Source organism: Leopardus geoffroyi, chromosome B4 (assembly GCF_018350155.1).
Source record: "Leopardus geoffroyi isolate Oge1 chromosome B4, O.geoffroyi_Oge1_pat1.0, whole genome shotgun sequence".
In the NCBI taxonomy this organism is placed as follows: domain Eukaryota; kingdom Metazoa; phylum Chordata; class Mammalia; order Carnivora; family Felidae; genus Leopardus; species Leopardus geoffroyi.
The window spans coordinates 125,393,097-125,414,752 of NC_059341.1; the positions used below are offsets into that span (position 1 = coordinate 125,393,097).

Consider the following 21,656-nt stretch of genomic DNA (forward strand, 5'->3'; position numbering starts at 1 on the left):
CTTTTGCTAGACCTACTTTTATTCAATTAGCTGACCTGAATATCTTGGCTAGAAAATCTGAGAACTAAGAATGTGATATAGTGGAATATGATCTGATAAAGACTTCTATATGACCTGGGTTAATATTTTTAAATTGACATGTATTTTATATATTTTAAATATATATATTTTATGTGTTTTAAATATTTTAATATTTATATACAACCTGGCCAACATTTTTGCAAAGACACTAGTTAATTTTTTTTTTTAATGTTTATTTTTGAGAGAGAGAGAGACAGAGTGCAAGCGGGGGAGGTGCAGAGAGAGAGAGGGTGACACAGAAGCCGAAGCAGGCTCCAGGCTCTGAGCTGTCAGCACAGAGCCCGATGCGGGGCTCTAACTCACGAACCATGAGATCATGACCTGAGCCGAAGTCTGATGCTTTAACCGACTGAGCCCCCAAGCGCCCCATTAATGTTTTTAATCTAAATGCCTTAGCTTGAGCCTGCAATCCCTACTTTTTATAATCCCTACACCTTTTTCTCCATAGATGTATATGTTACTTTTCTGACCCTGAAGCACATGAATTACAGATAGGCTTTAAAATTTACTGGGACCAAAGATAAAAGTAGGTTGGAATGACCTTGAAAGTACAGATTTACAAATATAGTTACTATACTTGGTATTGGAATATATTTAATATGTAAATAGATGAAACAAGGGTACCGAAAGTCTCCACTGAAGTATTAGTCTTAAATATATATATATTAAATACGTGCTCCAGGGGCACCTGGCTTGCTCAGTCAGTTAAGTGACTAATTCTTTGACTTTGGCTCAGGTCATGATCTCACAGTTCATGAGTTCGAGCCCCACATCAGACTCTGTGCTGACAGCACAAAGCCTGCTTGGGATTCTCTGTCCCCTCTCTCCCTGCCCCTCCCCTGCTCATGCTTGTGCACGTGTGCACACACACTCTCTCTCCCCTGCACCTGTGTAGTTTAATTGTCAGCCAAAGATTTAAGCAGAACTTATGCCCAGATTTTGGGGCTCATCCTTTCTACAGTTCTATTGCTGCTGGGATTTCCCCATAAATTTCTACCTGCTCTGTCAGCTCCAAGCTCTGTTATCTAATAACTCAAGACAATAAAACTTCAGCTTTCTGCCACTATATCTACGCACAAGTCACAAAAGGCATTTGACCAATAAAAGCAAAAAAACTCACAAATCTTAACCAGTGTATTTGTCTTTCAAGAACAGGCCCCTCTCATGCTTCTATTTAGTTGTGTGTTTTGTTTTTCGTTTTTTGTTAGACTTCCTGACCTCTGTCACCTCAAACTGGTAAGACTGCGGGGTTTCTGCCACATGAGATCCAGGGACTGGGGAAACTCCCTCAGGCAAAAAAAAAAAAAGCTACAAACTTTGCAATGCTTACTCATTGCAGACATGGTCCTTTAAGGATGGCCTCTCGTTTCTACCTGCTTTTAATTACTTTCTATTGCCTTCATATAATTTGTCTAGGTTTTCTAATTGTTATTCTCTGGGAAGGGTCACTCACTATTTCATTCTGCCATTATATGGAATTAGAAACCATATTACATACTTTTACATGCTTGAAATATTTCATAAAACATAATATGGTAAAACACACATATGTACACACACACCCTAATAATATCTTCCTGAATGTGCAGGGGTGATGCCTATGCTCATAATCTTGAATGCAGTAATGGTTTCACATGTACACACTACGTATTGAAGCTCATCAAATTGTAAAGTTTGAATTTGTGTAGTCAATTTGTGTCAATTATACCTCAATAAAGCTTCAAAGAAAGGGGGGAGTTAAAAATCTCGACTGAAACGGTTTAAGTTATACATAAGTAGTACACTCCACAAACCTATGGCTATGGATTGGTATTTATAACTTAAGAAACATACTCTAGGGGTGCCTACGTGGCTCAGTCGATTAAGCATCTAGCTCTTGATTTCAGCTCACGTCGTGATCTCACGGTTCATGAGTTCGAGTCCCATGTTGGGCTCTGTGCTGAGAGCACAGAGCCTGCTTGGGATTCTCTCTCTTTCCCTCTCTCTCTGCCCGTCCTCTGCTCATTCTCTTTCTCTCTCTCAAAATAAAGAAATAAACACTTTAAAAAATAATGTAAAGAAACATACTCTAAAATTGAGAACCAGTAGGAATATGCAAGTTTTGTTTGTATCTAACAATCCGGTTTTCTGACAAGAACCTGTAAAATTTAGAATTATGTCAAATTTAGGAAAGAATACTGAGACTGTAACTATATCAAAGTTATGCCAGAGTTATTAATATCATTATTTGGGATTTAATTTTTCTTTATTTTAGAAGTTTTACAATTTGAATTGGAAATCTAACTTATACTTATCAGGGAAAGGTTTTGCCAGCTTCTTCATATCCTTTTACACTGGGATGTAAGCTCAGTGAGAGCAGGAATATTTTCTGTTTTATTTATTGGTGATTCCCTAGCACACACTAGCACTTGGCATACCGTAAAGGCTCAGAAATATTTTTTGAATTAATGAATTAAAAAGCTAAAATGTTACAAAATAATTTCAGAAAATCAAAGGAGTTCTCTGAGAGGTTTAAGGCAACAGAAATCAGTTTTGTCTAGAGTGGGAAAATACTAATCAAACGGTTCTTGGCAATTTGCTCCTGGAAAATAGATTTATAAGCTTTAAAAACATATACATTGTCTTTAAGACAGTGGATACCATTTTTGACTCTTATATCTAGCATCCAGAAGCAGAAAATTTTAGACCAGGTAACAGAATTTAAACAATTTATAGAACCACTGTGCTTGGGATTGTTTTCTAATTATATACTACTGTTATATATCCACAACAATTATCTACTATAATATATATCTACTGTTGAAAAGATAAAAATCCAGGAAAAATTATTCAAGTTAATCATTATAATTTAGAGACAAATTTTGACTCAGGTAAGAGGGCATGATAAAGTTGATTTGAATTCATCATTATTATATCTCCCTTGTTAAAATAGAAAACCTTTTTATTGAAATATCTTTTGATCTGGTAACATTTAACCTTTACCTTTATAGAATAACAAGTTTTTTTTTTTTAATTTTTTTAATGTTTTATTTATTTTTAAGACAGAGAGAGACACAGCATGAGTGGGGATGAGGCAGAGAGAGAGGGAGACACAGAATCCAAAGCAGGCTCCAGGCTCTGAGCTGTCAGCACAGAGCCCGACGTGGGGCTCGAACTCACTAACTGTGAGATCGTGACCTGAGCCGAAGTCAGACACTCAACTGACTGAGCCACCCGGGCGCCCCAATAATAACAAGTTTTTTTTTTTAATTTTTTTTTTTTCAACGTTTATTTATTTTTGGGACAGAGAGAGACAGAGCATGAACGGGGGAGGGGCAGAGAGAGAGGGAGACACAGAATCGGAAACAGGCTCCAGGCTCCGAGCCATCAGCCCAGAGCCCAATGCGGGGCTCGAACTCACAGACCGCGAGATCATGACCCAGCTGAAGTCGGACGCTTAACCGACTGCGCCACCCAGGCGCCCCATAATAACAAGTTTTAAAGACAACTGCCCTTCAACAATTGAGTGAGTAGGCTCTATATGATATCTTATGTTTTAGGTTCTCTATCTTTATAGTTACACAAAGCTTTCCTTATAATCCTATAAGTTCATTTATCCTGATTCTCCGGCAGACAATGATAAAAATGAGAAAAGACTCTTTAATGGAGCAAAAAGATTAAAGTAATCACAGACTTGCCTGCCATAGCTATAATGATTTTTACTCCTACTTTTATTTATTTTTTATTATTTTTTTTTATGTTTACTTTTTTTGAGAGAGACAAAGACAGAATGTGAGTGGCTTAGGGGCAGAGAGAGGGAGACACAGATCCGAAGCAGGTTCCAGGATCTGAGCTGTCAGCACAGAGCCTGATGCGGGGCTCAAACTCACGAACTGTGGGATCATGACCTGAGCTGAAGTTGGACACTCCAAGGACTGAGCCACCCAGGTGCCCCTTACTCCTACTTTTATAACTGAAAATAAATACTACACAAGAAAATTGTAAAATTTTTAAAAGAATTATTTTTTGACCATAGATGAAAAGGCTGACTTTCAAATAGTACTTGTTTTAAGTTAAACAAACAAACAAATAAACAAACAAACAAAAATCATTGACTTTTTACCCTGGAACCAGGGAGTTCAGGTAGGAATCTGCCACAACAGTCCCATTCAGAGACAATTGACAACTGAATTAAGGTAGTGGCAGGTGGGGCATAAAGGGAAGGGGAGAGGGATTTCATAGGTTGAATGGACAGCCTAGACATTACCTGGATAGAAGAGGGATAGTGATTGGTAATGTTAATAAACTGATAAGAAATACAGAAAGCACGGTTGGAGCAAGAGAAGGTAATGAGTTTACTTTTGAATGTAGTGAGGGTACAGACAATTGAAAATTCAGCTGTAGTGATCAGGAAAGAGGCTGGAGGTACAGATCTGAGAGTTAGCAATGTACGGGCAGGGGTGGCATACATGAAATTATTGACAGAGAACACAAAAACAAGGTACTAATACTTCAGGAAAACCTCAAATCAAGAAGATGAGCAAAGAAAAAGAAACAAAAAAAATAGACTAAGAAGATGCCATGAAAGAAGTGGAAAGAGTCCACACCGCAGTGTGGGGTCTCAAAGTCAAGAGTAATAAAAATTTTAAGTAGAGAATAGTCAGTGAAGAGTCTATCGAAGGTGAGGCTTTGGGTACTCTGCTTTCAAGAAGGCTTTAACCTAGAGTGGCTTTAACAGTTGATGGAGTATCAGGATTGGAATATAGCTGGCAATGATTCTCTAGCATTCTGTAAGAATGGTAACACACTCCCCCTACCACTTGAGATCAAATTCTCTGAGCAATGAAAACACCATAAACTAGGTAAATATACCATGTTATCATAGTTTGATGCCATGAGTTACTACTTTTCCATCTACGAATTTTCCATCTCTCAAATCCTGAGAAATTTTCAAGTGACTACTCCCAGTACTTAATTTCAGCTAATCCATCAGCCAATTCTGTCATTTCTCTCTGAAAATTAGTTCTGGACTCCAACTATGTCTCACTATATCCATTGCTACCACCCTGATCCAAGCCAGCATCGCCTCCAGCCTGTATTATTGCAACAGACTTTTAACTTGTCTCTGTTTTAGTCCTTGGCCCTTTATAGCTCTGTCTCAACACAGCAGTCAAAATAATCTGTTGAAATATCTATCATATCATAGCACTCCTCTGTTTAAAACCTTCCAATGGCTTCCCATTTCCCACAGTCGGCAAAGTCCTTACAAAGGCCCACAAGGTGATCTCACACCCTGTTATTTTTCCTTTCTCCCACTTGATTCCAGGCCCATTGGCCTCTATGCTCTTCATTAACGCAGTGTTGTTCTCAAACTTTGATGTATATCAGAATCGCTGGTTAAAATACAGATTGCTGAACCAACCCCCAGAGTTTCTGATTCAGCAGCTTCTGGATGGAGCCAAGATTCTGCATTTCCAACAAGTTGCTAACCAAAGTTGCTAACTTTGAGAACCACTGATCTAACATACCGACAGTCCTGCCTCTGGCCTATAACACTGACTAGGCCATGCCTATCTCAAATTCTTAGCCTCAAAAAATAAAAGTACATCTGTGTTGCTTCCAGTTTAGAGCCATTATGAATAAAGTTGCTATTAACATTTTTTGACCAAAAAAATAAAAATAAAAAATAAAAGTAAAACACATTAGTAGATGGAAAAGTAGTAACTCATGGCTTCAAGCTATGATAACATGGTATACTCATCTAGTTTATGGTATTTTCATTACTTAGAGAACTAGGTAATCTCTTCATTTTGCAACTCAAATATCTTATAATCAGTGACAAAATTCCTGATCTGTGGAAGACATCAACTGCAGCCCTACCCCCCAAAAGAAAGGTGCAGCTAGCTCACTCAGTGAAGACATTGGTTGATACTCTCCTCCCATGGGCTCTGCTTCTAATCAGCTTTGGAGTTCCACTCTCTTAAATATGAACAAATAAATGTAACCAGACTTTTGATGGAAGTATCTACCATAAAATATAAATGCCACAACAAAAAAAAACTAAAGTTCAAATTAAAAGATTAAGATTAAATTCACCTTTAGGCAGTATTAATGGTAATATGTGACCAAATTACACAGAAATTAATTTGCAGCAAATTCCTTTTTAAGCAGATTCTCCACAGCATGGCCTATTTCAAAATGGAGTGACATTTAAGCTATTATCTGAATCTAAACAAATACTGGAGAGTGCTCAAGAATGTTGCTTTTAGAAATATTTTCTTTGAGATAAGCTAGCCAAAATTTCAGTTTTCCGGGCTAAGTTATCAAGTTGCTTAAAAGTCTGGGTGCCTAACTATATTTATCAGAACAAAGTTCATTTTCCAACAAAATGAAACTAGAGCTACCTTTTAACTCTCATTGTAACGATTTTCTTTTCCTTTAACTGTTGCCAGTTCTGTTTTTCAAGACCTCTTCTTTATTCCCCTGTCTTGCCAAGAAGCCTCTTGGATTGAGTTCTACCTTGCTGACCAACCGGTTCTTAAAACATAATGCAAATGTAGATCACTGGGAAAAGCTGGCAGACGGACCACATGTATATAATTTCACTAACTCTTAAAACATTGGTAAAACTACGTAAAAGTTTTTTTTTTAAGACAAAAGCTAGAGGTATATTGGACACACATTCCAAGTGTGAAAATCAATATTCAGCTAACACCAAGGCACTCCCCCCAATTATTTTTGGTTAGCATTTTACCTTCTGCCACCACAAGATATTCCAAGGTCACTTTATACTTTTATGTTCCAGTCCAAAGAGGCTTCATTTCTATTATTCTCCAGTTCCTTTAATATTCAATCATTATAATCATGATATGAAAAATTATAGACTAAAGTGAATTTGCCCAAACAAATCTACCAAGGTCTGGCTAGTATCTGACTGGCTGATACCCCTAGACGTTTCTAGCTCACCAACTAATTACGGAAATAAGTAACAGGACTGTATCTTTAATACTTTAAAAAAATAACATGGGTGCCTGGGTGGTTCAGTCGGTTAAGCATCCAACTCTTAAATTCAGCTCAGGTCATGATCTCAGAGTCATGGGAACGAGCCCTGCATTGGGCTCCATGCTCAGCATGGCTTAAGATTCTCTCTCTCTGCACATCCCCAACTTGTGCACGCATGTTTTCTCTCTCTCTCTAAAATTAAAACATTAAGAGAAATAATAAATATCAAAGTTTTAAAATATTAAGTAACAAAAAATATGGTATATTGGTGCTAAGACCAAGCCCTCAGGAGAGCATCCTTACAATGCAGAGGAGACTATCAGGTGTTTGTTACTGAGGTTATTTATTGGTTTTAAAACTCTTGACTCAGTTATCCTGTGCAAGTAAAAGGGAATGTTCTGGAATGTGAGGTATTCCATTATATTCTAGCTCTGTGTCTTCAGGAAAGTTACTCAACTGTTCTAAGCCTCAGTTCCTCCTCTATAAACAGGAATAATAGTGTTTATCTCATAGGGTTGCTATAAGATACCCTTATAGGCAGTTAGTACAGTCCTGGCACATTATGAGAGCACACTAATACCCAATATTTCATTATGGTCCTGGGCAGAGTTTAGCTATATGACCTTTCATATATAACAGGGAGCTTAGAAGGTTCCATAGGGCATATGCAGCACTCTCTTAACTGAGCAAGCCAATAATGTTAATAAAACATTATTTAATGCCATGCATTTATCTCCTTTCCAAGCATCTTTTTTACTCAGGAAACCTTAGGGAACTTACAGTTGCCTGGGGGAAAAATGGGGGGAGGGAAGGAACAGGAGAGAGTACTCCCATCACCAACACAGTTGTTCAGGCTTTAGACATGCAAAATTTTCCCCCTAGTTCATAGATGGGTTCATTTGCTGTAGCTTTTTTTTCTTTTTTTAATTTTTTTTTTTAACGTTTACTTATTTTTTGAGACAGGGAGAGACAGAGCATGAACAGGGGAGGGGCAGAGAGAGAGGGAGACACAGAATCTGAAACAGGCTCCAGGCTCTGAGCTGTCAGCACAGAGCCCGACGCGGGGCTCGAAATCACGGACCGCGAGATCATGACCTGAGCCGAAGTCGGACGCTTAACCGACTGAGCCACCCAGGCGCCCCTGCTGTAGCATCTTTAAACAAACAAACAAACAAACAAACAAACAAACAAACAAACCCAACTTCATATACTAAAGGCAATGCAATTAGCAACACCTTTTGAAGGCTTAATTTTTGACTAACATTAAACAGGTAGATGGTTTACTGAAATGAACCTCACTAGTTATGTGATTTTAATCAACATAATTTGGTTGCACGATGGTGAAACTCCAACAAATGTTACAGTGAGAAAGTAATGCCCTTTTAGGCTTCTAAAATTAAACCGGAACCCTGTTAGTGGCAGTGTTTTTTTAAATGTTTAACCTTTCTGGATGACAATTTAGCATATGTAGCTAAGGCCTTGAAAGAATGCCTTTTTTTTTTTTCTGAACAGTTTAATTACAATCCTAAAATTGCCCCAAAGAAATAAAAGAATGCAAAACTGCCTGTATAAAATTATTCATTATAGCATTGTTTATAATAGCAAAACATCAGAAAGAGCCTATATATCCAAAAATAGATGCTAGACTAAACTATAGGAGAGCTATATAGCAGAAAAGTACATAGCCAATAAAAATGACATAGGTGTATATTCATTGAGGTGGAAAGATGGTCAGCATATATCTTAAAACGGATGTCATAGATTTTAAGAGACAAAATATATGATTACTGTTCTTTTTTAGAATATACAGTATGTATCTACTCTGATATACCTAACGATGTATAGGTATAGATGGATCTATACCAAAACATTAATACATGACTATGTCTAGGTGGTTTTAAATTTTCTTCTTTATAATCTTTCCCTTTTCTTCAGTTTTTGCAATAAGTTTGTATTACTTTTATAATCACAAAAGTCATAAATACCAATCAACCAACCTTTGAACCATAAAGAATCTCAATATCTGATTTGTCCCATGTTTGAAGCACTGATGATAATTACCAGAATGCCCTGGAGTAAAACGAGGCAAGTATACTACCTCAGGATAAATGGAGGTCCAGAATTTGCAAATTAGCCAACCCAGAGAACTTTCAGGGTATCATACCAGGCATTACCACTTATCGTATCCCTGAGGTCCAGAAATTTATCAGATAGAGGAAAAAAAAATTCCTGGTACAAGTTCTCCTTCACAGAAAGAAACAGCATAGGTAATATATATACTTAGAAGTAGGAAAAAACTTACTGCAGTGGATAATCTGGATGCCAATGTCATTTCCAAGTTTCCTTTGAGACCAAGAAGTGCAGGAACTAAAATGAAAACTTCTGTTACCTTTTTGAACACCTCCCAGTGCTGCAAGAAAAAAACAAAAACAAAATGAACAGAATTTTCTGACACCCTGTCAAAAACACTTGAGATAAAGGACATTTCTAAAAATCTCCGCCATCTTTCCCAATGTTGCATCCACATATTGAATGACAACACAAGTCATTTAATGAGTGAACATTTAGCTTAACCCTATTCTCCAGAGCTCTGGAGCCTTGAGTCGCTTTAGAAGATTTAGTTAAATTGGGAATGATAGTCGATGCAGTCACTACATCCCCAAATAACTCTAGCTTGCCACACAAGTCTGATGCCCTTACATTTTGCTTTATCCCTTAATGAGGACAAGAGTCAGTGTGACCAGTGGTTAAGAGAACAGACTCAAGAACCAGAACATCTGGATTTGAATCTTGGTTCCAACGCTAACTACAACAACTCCACAGGAAAATTACAGCAATATTATTATCTAATTTCACAGTTGAAGAAATAAAGATTCAGAGAAGTTCAATGATTTTCCCAAGGCCAGAAGACAAGACCTAGATTGGACGTCAGGAGTTCTGAGTCATCCCATGTTGTGGTACCCATTTTAGGGTGTGAGGCAAGAGAGCATAGGATCATTTAAAAAGCACTAAGTTGGAAATTAGAAAATTTGTGGTTCTAGGCATGGATCTGTCATAATCTAGCCACATAATCTTGGATGAGTCATGTGTCTTTTGGATTTCAATTTCTACTCTGCCCTGTCTAGCCCTTGCAAAATACCATGTTAATGAAAGTACATATTAAAGTACTTTATAAAGTGGGAAAAAAAAACCCACACAAATCCCTTAATAGCACAATCTGCTATTTTACTAATGCTATTAAGAGGTGACTGTAGCACTCAGAGACTTTACGGACTGAAAAAACAAAAACAATATTTGACATTCACTGATGGCTTGTTATGTGCCCAGACGCTGTTCCTTAGGCTTACTCATTTAAGCTACAACAAACCTACGATAGGTACCATTCTTAAAAAATCAGACATAATTCAGGAGCACATTTTACCTAGGTCGTAATTTTAAGATACCTACCTATATGACTTAATTTTGGAAACACCAGAATACTATCCGAATATCTCTATCAGTCTAGTTCCTTCATGTCATCACAGATTGTATCTACTGGGATATACTTCTTTTGGTTACTCCCACCCTTTCCAAGTTCAATTCAAATCAAATACTCCCACGAGAAACCCTATGAAGTCACTAACACCTTAGCATTGATATAATAAGAACGAGCAATGATTGATTTCCTATCCTATGCCAAATAAATTCTACATTCTTTTCCCTACACCTGCAGAGGCATGTGTCTAGAAGTTCCCAAACTTTCTCAGTTTTCATGGTACCCCTAGGCCAAAAGAAATACCCAACAGTCCTATTTATGAAGTAGTTGGTCCAAAACACTTAGTGAATATTTACCTCCTAACAATTTACTAGCCATGTGTAGAAATAATACAATTATATTGAAAAAATAATATTTTATGTTATACCATCATAATTACTTATTAATTGGGTGTGTGTACCTGTGGGTCACTGCATGACTTCTCAAACCTTGGAATTGGAAACTACCACCTTCATTTCTTGTTCTGTATTGGTTTTTGTGTGACGCTTGCTTTTTTTCACAGCACCACTGAAAATCTAGTCATCAAGAGAAATGTTGTGTGATGTAATGTTGAAGTATTAAACCACCTTGAGTCTGTAAAGTGTCCAAGAGATGTCACTGTGTTTCCTTTAAATTTGTTTTAAAAATCCCACAGCAACCCTGGAGTGTCCAGAGACAGCACTTAGGATATATGATGAGGTTAGTGAGAAGTTGTGCAGAACTTTAGTCAAAGGGAAGGCTTCAGATACCTGGGTTGAAATTCTGAGTCTACGACTTGTACTATGTCACTTGGGCAAAATTATGCTTTACTTTCTTCATCTAAAATAGGGACATTATTGAGGGGCACCTGGGTGGCTCAGTCAGTTAAGCATCTGACTTCAGCTCAGGTCATGATCTCATGGTTCATGAGTTCAACACCCACGTCGGGCTCTGGGCTGACAGCTCGGAGCCTGGAGCCTGCTTCGGATTCTGTGCCTCCCTCTCTCTCTGCTCCTCCCCAGCTCACAGTCTGTCTGTTTGTCTCTCTCTCAAAACTAAATAAGCATTTAAGAAAATAAATAAAATAGGGACATAATTGAACCTACCTCATATGGTTGTGCTTAGGACTGTACCTATACATAGTAATGGATAGCAATATTTAAAGTTTATTAGCTATATAACACCAAGATATATTACCAGTTAATTTCCTGGCAGGAGGTAATGCGGAAAAAAAAATTCATATACTTAAAAATTTTTGCCATAATAAAGACATGACCTCTGAGGCTATATATATTTATGAATCCCTAAACTTCTCCACAAGAACTTGCCCTAAAGGAAATCAATGTCTAATCTTACCTAATTTTGGACTTCTGTCAACATGCAGAACCTCAGCGAAGTACTCACACAATCAAATGTAATGTCAGAGTGCTCGTACATATGCATTAGACTCAAAACCTAAAAATCTTTTAATGGCCAAGAAGGAAAAACAAAATTGAAACTTACAAAATAATAATAATTAAATAAGTTGAGGAACGATCCACAGAGTCCTAACTTTAATATAAACAGCAAAATTTTAGGGGTTCCTGGGTGGTTCAGTCAGTTAAGTGTCTGACTTCAGCTCAGGTTATGATCTCACCATTCCTGAGTTTGAGCCCTGCATCAGGCTCTCTGCTGTCAGTGCAGAGCCTGCTTTGGATTCTCTGTCTCCCTCTCTCTCTGCCCCTCCCCCCATAAATAAACATTAAAATACATAAATAAACCAAATAAACAGCAAAAGTTTTAAAAAGTCTAATTGGTAAAAGAAGTTGATGCAATTTTAAGAAACATACATACTCCAAATCTGGAGAAGTTTGGTTCTTATTTTGATTTAGTTAAAACTAAACCTATTCAGGGGCAACTAGGTGGCTCAGTCAGTTGAGTGTCCAACTTCAGTTCGGGTCATGATCTCATGGTTAGTGAGTTCAAGCCCCACATCGGGCTCACTGCTATCAGTGTAGAGCCTGCTTCAGATCCTCTGTCCCCCTCTCTCTCTGCCCCTCCCCCCTCTCAAAAAATAAACCAAAACATAAAAAAATTTAAACCCATTCACTTTCAGACATATGACAAAATGACCAATCTCATACATAATCAGATAAATGTGAAATAGAAGGTGATAAATTTTCATCTGTGAGATTGGTAAAGATCAAAAACTTGGATAACATTCCATTGGGAAGAGTATAAGGAAATAGGCACTCTATGACACTACTGGGGAGAATGTTAAGGTTTAACTTCTTTGGGGGAATTGGGCAACTTAAATATAAATATAAATATATAAATATAAAATGAACATAATTTTCAACTCAAACCTCTACCTCAAGGAATTTATCCTACAAATAAACGTGAACATGAGTTTAAATACATACATATGATGAATTTATTGCATCATTGCTCATAATAACAAAAGATTTGAGGCAACTGAAATCCCCCTCATTAGGTAACTCAGTAGAAAAATAATATAAAATGATACATCCTTGCAATAGAGCATGACATAGCTGGAGAAGAATTTGGTAAATCTTTGTGAACCTATATAAGGATAAACTAAGAAAAGCAAGGTGAACAGAAGCATTGTTTGTGTCTCTGGCAAATACACACACACACACACACACACACACACACACACACACACACCACACTTGATGTCTATTGAAGGAGGCACAGAAAAGTAATGGTGCTACGGAAGGGAATAGGAGAAAGGCACATACAGGCAGAGAGAGACTACTTTCTCCATTATATATTCTTTCATGCAGTTTAAATATGCTTTATCAAATATACAATTTCATTAAGCTTTTCATTTTGAAATAATTATATATTCACATGCAGTTATAAAAAAAAAATTCAGAGAGATCCCATGTACCCATTACCCAGTTTCCCCCAATGGTAACATTTTGCAAAACAATAGTGAACCATATCACAACCAGGATATTAACACTGATACGGTCAAGATACCACCACAAGGATCCCTCCTGCTGCCCGTTTATAGCCACATCCATTTCTCCCCACTCCCAACACCTTCTTAATCCCTGGCAACCACTAATCTTTCTTCATTCCATAATTTGGTCAATTCTAGAATGTTACACAAATGAAGTAAGTATAACCTTTGGGGGTTGGCTTTTTTCACTCAGCATAATGCTCCGAAGATTCATCTAGGATGTTGCATGTTGCACGCAATACTTTGTTCCTTTTTGTTGAGGAGTAGTATTTCATCACATGGATTTACCCAAGTTTATTTAACCATTCAACTGTTGGGGCTGTATCCACTTCTTGGCTGCTATGAATAAGACAGCTACAAACAGTCATGTACAGGAATTGTGTGAATAGAAGTCTTCATTCTCTGAGATAAATGTTCAGGAATGCAATTGCTAGGTTATATGATGGTTAGCATTTAGTTTTAGTTAGTGTGTGTGTGTGTGTGTGTGTGTGTGTGTGTGTGTGTGTGTTTAAGAAACTGTCAAGGTGTTTTCCAGAGTAGCTGCTCTATTTTAAATTCCCATCAGCAATGCATGAGTGATACCATTTCTCTACATGCTCAACAGCACTTCATATTTTTGCTTTTTTTATTATAGCCACTCTGACAGGTGTGTAGTGATATCTCATAGAGATCCTCACTTGCATTTCCCTAATGGCTAAAGACGTCAAACATCTCATGTTTATTTGCCATCTGTACACACTCTTTGGTGAAATGTCTCTATGTCTTTTGCCAGTTTTCTACATTTTTTTTAACTGTTTAGCTTTGAGAGTTCTTTATATAGTCGTATTTTGTCAGATACGTATTTGCACATATTTTCTTCCACTCTGGAAAGCTGCTTTTGATCCTTTTAACAAGGTCATTTAGGGGCGCCCAGGTGGCTCAGTTAGTTAAGCACCTGACTCTTGATTTTGGCTACGGTCATAATCTCATGGTTCATGAGGTTGAGCCCTGCATCAGGCTCTGTGCTATGCTTGGGATTCTCTCTCTCCCATTCACTCTGCCCGTTCTGCTCTCCCTCCCTCCCTCCCTCCCTCTCTAATATATGTATAAAAAATGTCAGTCACAGAGCAAAAATTTTATCCATTTTTCCTTTTTTGGATCCTGCTTTGGGTATTGAGTCTAAGAAATCTTTACCTAGCCCTAGATCCTGAAGGATTAGTGTCAATTCTGCTTAAGATATTTAAAATTTTCTTTAATGTTTTTACTTATTTTTGAACCAGAGAGAGACAGAGCATGAGCAGGGGAGGGGCAGTGAGAGAGGGAGACACAGAATCCGAACCAGGCGCCAGGCTCTGAACTGACAGCACAGAGCACAGATGCGGGGCTCGAACTCACAGACCGTGATATCATGACCTGAGCCATGACCAGAGCTGTTCAAATTATCTGTTTCATTTTGAGTTCATTGTGGTAGTTCTGTTTTTCAAGGAAGCAGTCCACTTTGCATAAGTTGTAAAACATACGAGTGCAGAGCTGTTTGTGGTATTCCCTCATTATCCTTCTGACATCTACAGGATCTATAGTGATATCTCCCATTTCATCCTGATAGTGGTAATTTGTCTTTTTTTTTTTTGTCAGTCTTGCCACAGATCGTCAGTTTTAGTGATCTTTTCAAAGAACCATTCGTTTGAAACCATTGTTTCAAAGATTTTTCTCTATTGCTTTCCTGCTTTCAATTTCATTGATTTTTGCTGTTATCTTTATTATCTTCCTTCTGCTTGATTTGGGTTTATTTTGCTCATCTTTTTCTACGTTGGAGATGAGCGCTTCAATTATTAAGATTTCTTCCTTATTCCAATGTATGCATTTAGTTCTATAAATGTCCATCTCTGTATTGCTTTACCTGTGACTCACAAATTTTGATGTTACATTTTCATTTTCACTCAGTTCAATGTTTTGTTTTTGATTTTTTTTTTTTTTGAGACTTCCCCTTTGACCATGGATTATCTAAACGTATGCTGTTTAGTTTCCAAGTGTTACCATGGATTATCTAAACGTATGCTGTTTAGTTTCCAAGTATTTGGAATTTTTTCTTTTTTCTTTCTGTTACTGATTTCTAGTTTGATTACATTGTAATCAGAGAACACAGTCTGAATGACTTCAATATTTTAAACTCGTTGAGGTTTGGTTTATGGCCCGGGATATGGTCTCTCTTGGTATACGATCTGTAACAGTTTGAACAGAATGTGTGTTGCTGTTTTCAGGTGGAGTAGTCTGCAAATGTCAATTAGATCTCACTGGCTGGTGGCGTTGCTGAGTCCTTTCTATATCCTTGCTGATTTTCTACCAAGTTGTTCTATCAATTATTGAGAGAAGGGTGTGGAAGACTGTGGATTTTTCTATTTCTCCTTTCAGTTCTATCACGGGCTGTCATTACTAGCTACCTAAATGAAAGTCCTGGCACTCTACGTGCCCTTCTCTGATATCACCCTGGCTGAAATGTTGGGGTATCTCACTGCTGCCTCTTTCCCGCCCAGGCTGATTGAGGTATAATTGAAAAAAACTGTAATATATTTAAAATGTACAACACGATGATTTGATACACATACGCTCTGTGAAAAGTCCCTCCATCGAGTTAATTCACACATCCACCAACCCAAACTGTTACCTTTTCTTTGGTGAAAATGCTTAAGACCTACTCTCTTATTTAGAAATTATTATACAGTACAGTATTATCAACGATAGTCACCATGCTATACATGAAATCCTCAGAACTTATTCATCTTACAAGTGAAAGTTTGTACCTTTTAACCAATCTCTCTCCATTTCCTCCATCCCCCAGCAAGGATTATTCTGTTTCTGAGTTTGACTTTTTTTTTTTTTTTTTTTTTTTTTTTTTACTCCACATATAAGTGATACCATGCATATCCGTCTTTCTCTATCTGGCATATTTTACTTAGCATAACACCCTCCATATACATACATGTTGTTCATTAAAGCCTCTTGAGGTTGAAGTCTAAGCCCTGAACTGAACCTTTGCTGCCCTGGGTGTATGGGTGAGACCACAGTTCTTTCTGTCATGGTTGGCTAGAGTAGGACAATTCTTACCTACCAGGTTTCAATCTTGCTAGGCTGCCCGTTTCCTAGTCCTTTAGAGAGCAGGCCTTTCTTGTTGTCTGCATCTGTTGGCATTCCCAGGTTGTTGGCCTCTTTAGCTACAAATCTGGGATATATGAAGCTAAAGGGGACTAGCCAGGCTGCTTTCTTCTTTCCATCTTTTACAGAATCTTCTTAGGTCTGTTTTATATCAAGTTTCCAGGATGTGTGTGTGTGTGTGTGTGTGTGTGTGTGTGTGTGTGTGTGTGTTTTATTTTATCGGACTTAATGGGCAGGATAGGTAAAAGTACATTTACTATAGCTTCCCGGAAGTGAAAGGCCATGTATTATTTTTTAAATAACAACCAGAACCATTACAGCAGAGAGTGCTAGTGCCTTTCTGGGATCACAGCTATGTTAAAAGAGGTATTTTATCTTTAGTACAAACTCTAAAATTATAGCTATGCTTTATAAGGAGAGACAAACATGGTGATGCCTTCTTAGCTTTGTGATCCTGCCTTGATCCTGCCCCCTTACCTTCTCTTTGCCCATTTAAAACACTGGTATTGTGTCCACAAAACTTCACCGAAGCATCCCTTTTCTCTCTGACCGCTCTACTTTCCATATCAGGAAAATAACCCTAACTCAGAGTCCCAAGTTAGAAACACAACTTAGGTATTGCATCATTCTCTCTGAATTCCAAAAAACACACACTGTATTGGCAGTGTACTAATAAATTAAGGACTACTTGAGAGCTATATTACCCTCTATTTCAAAAGAATATTTTCAGCATTGCAACAATACTGTCTTCATAAAACATAATAGGATCTCCGGGTTTGGCAGATATTAGCTTTCAATAATATTCTAATGAGAAGTATAAATGTACCTAGGAATTACTGGTAGTTACAAAGGTATTAGCTCAGTTTGCTTAAATTTCTTTTAGATGGACGGGTAGCTAACATTAACCGCATTTTATAGAATCTTTACATAATCCAGAGATTAAGTCTATGGACAATCCAAGATACACATACAGCATGTTATACAGAGAACAGGATTCATCCACAAGACAGGGCTCTGCTGTCTACTACCTGTATATTCTTGGGCAAATCACTTAAAACTATTTGCTTATTTTTAGCAAGGGAAGAAAAGCTTAGACTGGGTGCTTTCTAATATCTAGGGATATTTCCAGTTCTGAATCCTATAATTTAAAACTCTAAATTTGATTATCAAAATTCAGGAATCTGTATGACAAAGTAGAGTTTGTTTTATTTCATTCGTGCATTCATTCATTCCACAAGGAATTAATGAACGTCTACTCTATGTAAGGCATTAGTCTGGTCTTCTGGACTGGGCACTACTTAAGTGGGACCAAAGACTATGTGGCCTACCTATCCCGCCCAACTCCATTTACTAGTAGTAAGGGAACTTACATCACTTTAGACTTGTGGTTCTCAAACTCGAGCCCACATCAAAATCACCAGAAATGCTTGCAAAAACTGTTTGCTAGGTCCCACCCTAGATTTCTGATTCAGGGCTGGGATAGAGCCTAAGAATTTGTGTATCTAAATTCCCAGATGATGTTGATGCTGTGGTTCAGGGAGCACACTTTGCGAACCACTGACTCAGATAAACAGAAAGACCAAGGAGGGGCCAAGTCCTATATGTGAGGAGTCACTACACGCAAGGTTTTGTTCCTGCCTCTTCTGCACACTTTTCCATCTCCATTTTCCTTGAAACAACATCCACTCCCTCCTACTTAAGAAGCAGTTCAATTCCTATTCTTTGTGATTTTAGTGAAATTGCCAATCTGAGTGGCCATCTGTCCCCTGAGACAGAAGTGTAACTCAAACAGGGCTGATCATATTATTTTATCTCCCTAGTCACACTGACTGGTTCCAGGGGCAATTATTCCTTAGAATTTTCCAAACTGAAGACAGACAACAGCTCATTCTTTCCTTTTGTAAAACAAACTAAAAGTATATGACCCCACAACTATCAGGAGGTATATGCAACAGGAGAGAATGTGGGCAACAAACAAACCGGAAATTGAAATGAGAGATAGACAGAGAGAAGGTAATCATAAAATTAAGCCCCCAATTGGGGTGCCTGGGTGGCGCAGTCGGTTAAGCGTCCGACTTCAGCCAGGTCACGATCTCGCGGTCCGTGAGTTCGAGCCCCGCATCAGGCTCTGGGATGGTGGCTCAGAGCCTGGAGCCTGTTTCCGATTCTGTGTCTCCCTCTCTCTCTGCCCCTCCCCCGTTCATGCTCTGTCTCTCTCTGTCCCAAAAATAAATAAACGTTGAAAAAAAAAAATTAAAAAAAAAAAAAAATTAAGCCCCCAATCTAGTTATATCTCAGGTAGGCTGTATACGTATTGTTCCCAGTTACCAAAGACAATGCATTCTTTTTTTTTTTTAATCACTTAAATTAACTGGATATATAGGTTTCAATTTCTCATAACAAAAAAGTTCTGACTCACAGACGTGATCCAAAATTAAGATATGTCCCCCATCAGTGAGGAGATAGTATAATAATTAAAAACATGAGTTTTGCAGTCAGCCAACTTGGGTTTAATTCAGCCACTTACCAGTTGTGTGACCCCAGGCAAATAACTTAATATCTAAGCCTGGTACGTAAAATGGAAATAACAACACCTACCTCAGAGTCCTCCTGAACATCAGATAACTAATACGATATACTGACAAAGAACATTCAATGAATGTTATTTGTTAATATTACACCATTTACTGAACATTGATCTCCCAGGCACTATAATTGTGCTTCCCATGCTCTTTTACAAGTTAATTTGGGGCCCAGGATTAATAAAGTGATATTGTAAATCACAAGCACACAAAGGTAGTTTAGGCTGAGACAAAGTCTTACTCCTTGGGGTAAGCTTGAATATGTAAAAAGAGGATTCTGTATCCCTACGGGTCTTTTTGGTACTTCAGTAGAATTCCTATAGCAGCACTCTCTTTACCTCTAAAGATACTTAAATATTCCGTCATACGCTATAGCTATAATCTATGTATTTGTATTCCCCACTACTACAGAAAGGCATAAACTTTGGGGCAGAAATTCCAAATTGGAATTGCTAGCTGAGTGAATTCTCTGAGCCTCACTCAAATTCTTCAGTTGTAAAGTGAGGAAATATCTATACAACTCAATCTTTGAATTACTGCTTCAACTCAAAAGAGGTGATGTTGGCAAATTTTCTCAGCAAACATCAATTGACAACTCCAAGCTGACTGATAATTAAAGAATAAAAGGAAAAAGTAGAGAGGCAGGGCTAGAGCAGGTCTTAAATAAAACAGGGAGTAGATGTCCTACTAAAGAGAAGGCAGATAATGGCCAAGCAGTCTATCTTAACTGGCCATCTGTCACATGTTAGAATGTAAGAATACTGCCTTAAGACACTAATGGCTCTTTAACTCCTTATCTTGAATTTGATAATCCAGCTGAGGCAGCACATGCATCAGCTCCTGCTATGGACTGAGTTGCGTCGCCCTCATAAATCCTATGTTGAAACCCCAACCCCCAATGTGACTGTATTTGGAGATAGGGCTTATGAGGAGGTGACGAAGGTTACACGAAGTCCTAAGAGCAGGGCCCTAATCTGGCAGGGCTGGTGCCTTTAATGAGAAGAGTAAGAGGCACCGGAGCCTGCTCTCTCCAGCATGTGAGGGCACAGAGAAGGCAGCCCTCTGCAAACCAGAAAGAGAGCTCTTACCAGAAAGTGAATAGCCTGGGACCTTGACTCTGGACTTCCCAGCCTCCAGAACTGGAGAACTAAATGTCTCATGTTAAAGCCACCCAGTCTGTAGCATTTCATTATAGCAGTCCAAATAGACTAAGACAGCACCAAAGACAAACTCTACTATTTTAGTTGCATAAAACTGTCCCTAAACTCTATTACTTCAGAGGTATGTAGCCCTTAAAGGATTACAAAAGTTTCCACATGCATAAATTTATATAATGTATAGTGGTTAGGAGGACAGATACTGAATCTGGACCAAGATCCAACCTCAGCTCTATCACTTAATCACGAAGTATTTTATTTTACAAAACAGAGACAATAACACTTTCCTTATAGTTGTAAGGATTAAAATAAGATGATGTATGTAAAGGGCTTATGGTAGTGCCTAGCCTATAGCAAACCTTCAATAAATGGTGACTGTTAAACTTTTATTCAACAAGTATTTATTGAGAATCTACTCAACCTGCTAGGAATGTAATGGTTAAAAATAAAAAAACAAAAACTTACCACACACAAAATGAAACAGAAAATTTTGATTAGCCCTGTGACTTCTAAAGAAACTCAAGTTGTAAATAAAGACATTCCCACACAGAAAATGGGAGGCCCAGATGCCTTCATCAGGGAATTATACCACATACTTAGGAAAGAAACAATGACAAAGTGACATCAACCTTAACAAAGGAGGAAAAATGAGAACATTTTCAAATTCACTCACGACACTAGTACTACCTTAATGAAAACTGCCAATGACATTATGAGAAGGACAATTATGGGCTCATCTTACATATGAATTTTGATGCAAAAATCCCAATTCCAATTACAATCAAAATCTTAGCAAAATTAATCAGAATTCTAATCAAAATTAAAGAACAATAAATCATGACCAGGTTATACTTATTCCAGAAATGTAAGGTTGGTTTAATCAATATAATTCAAGGGGCGGCTGGGTGGCTCAGTCAGTTAAGCCTCCAACTCTTGATTTAGGCTCAGGTCATGATCTTACGGTTGTGAGATCAAGCCCCACATTGGGCTCCATGTGACAGGGTGAGCCTGCTTGGGATTTTCTCTCTCGCTCTCTCTCTCTCAAAATAAATAAATAAACTTAAAATAATAATAATAACCAATATGATTCAACACAGCAATAAATAAAGGAAAAAATCATATAATGTTATCAATAAATACAGAGAAAGTATATCGATGAAACTCAACATTCATTCATAATTTTTAAAACAAGCCTTAGCAAACTAAAAAAGAAACTTCCTTAATATGATAAAGAATATTACAAAAATCAACAACAAACACCA

The 21,656-nt window shown here is 37.7% G+C and overlaps 1 protein-coding gene across 5 annotated transcripts in view; it reads right to left on the reverse strand.

Annotated features, from left to right (window-relative positions):
* The window catches only part of SLC41A2 (solute carrier family 41 member 2), a 125,457-nt gene that overhangs the window by 69,034 nt on the left and 34,767 nt on the right, over nucleotides 1-21,656 (reverse strand). For all 5 annotated transcript variants that reach the window (XM_045467148.1, XM_045467145.1, XM_045467146.1 and 2 more), the window contains one exon: nucleotides 9,365-9,472. In XM_045467148.1, the coding sequence (XP_045323104.1) occupies nucleotides 9,365-9,472 (108 nt within the window). The remainder of the gene's footprint in view (nucleotides 1-9,364; nucleotides 9,473-21,656) is intronic.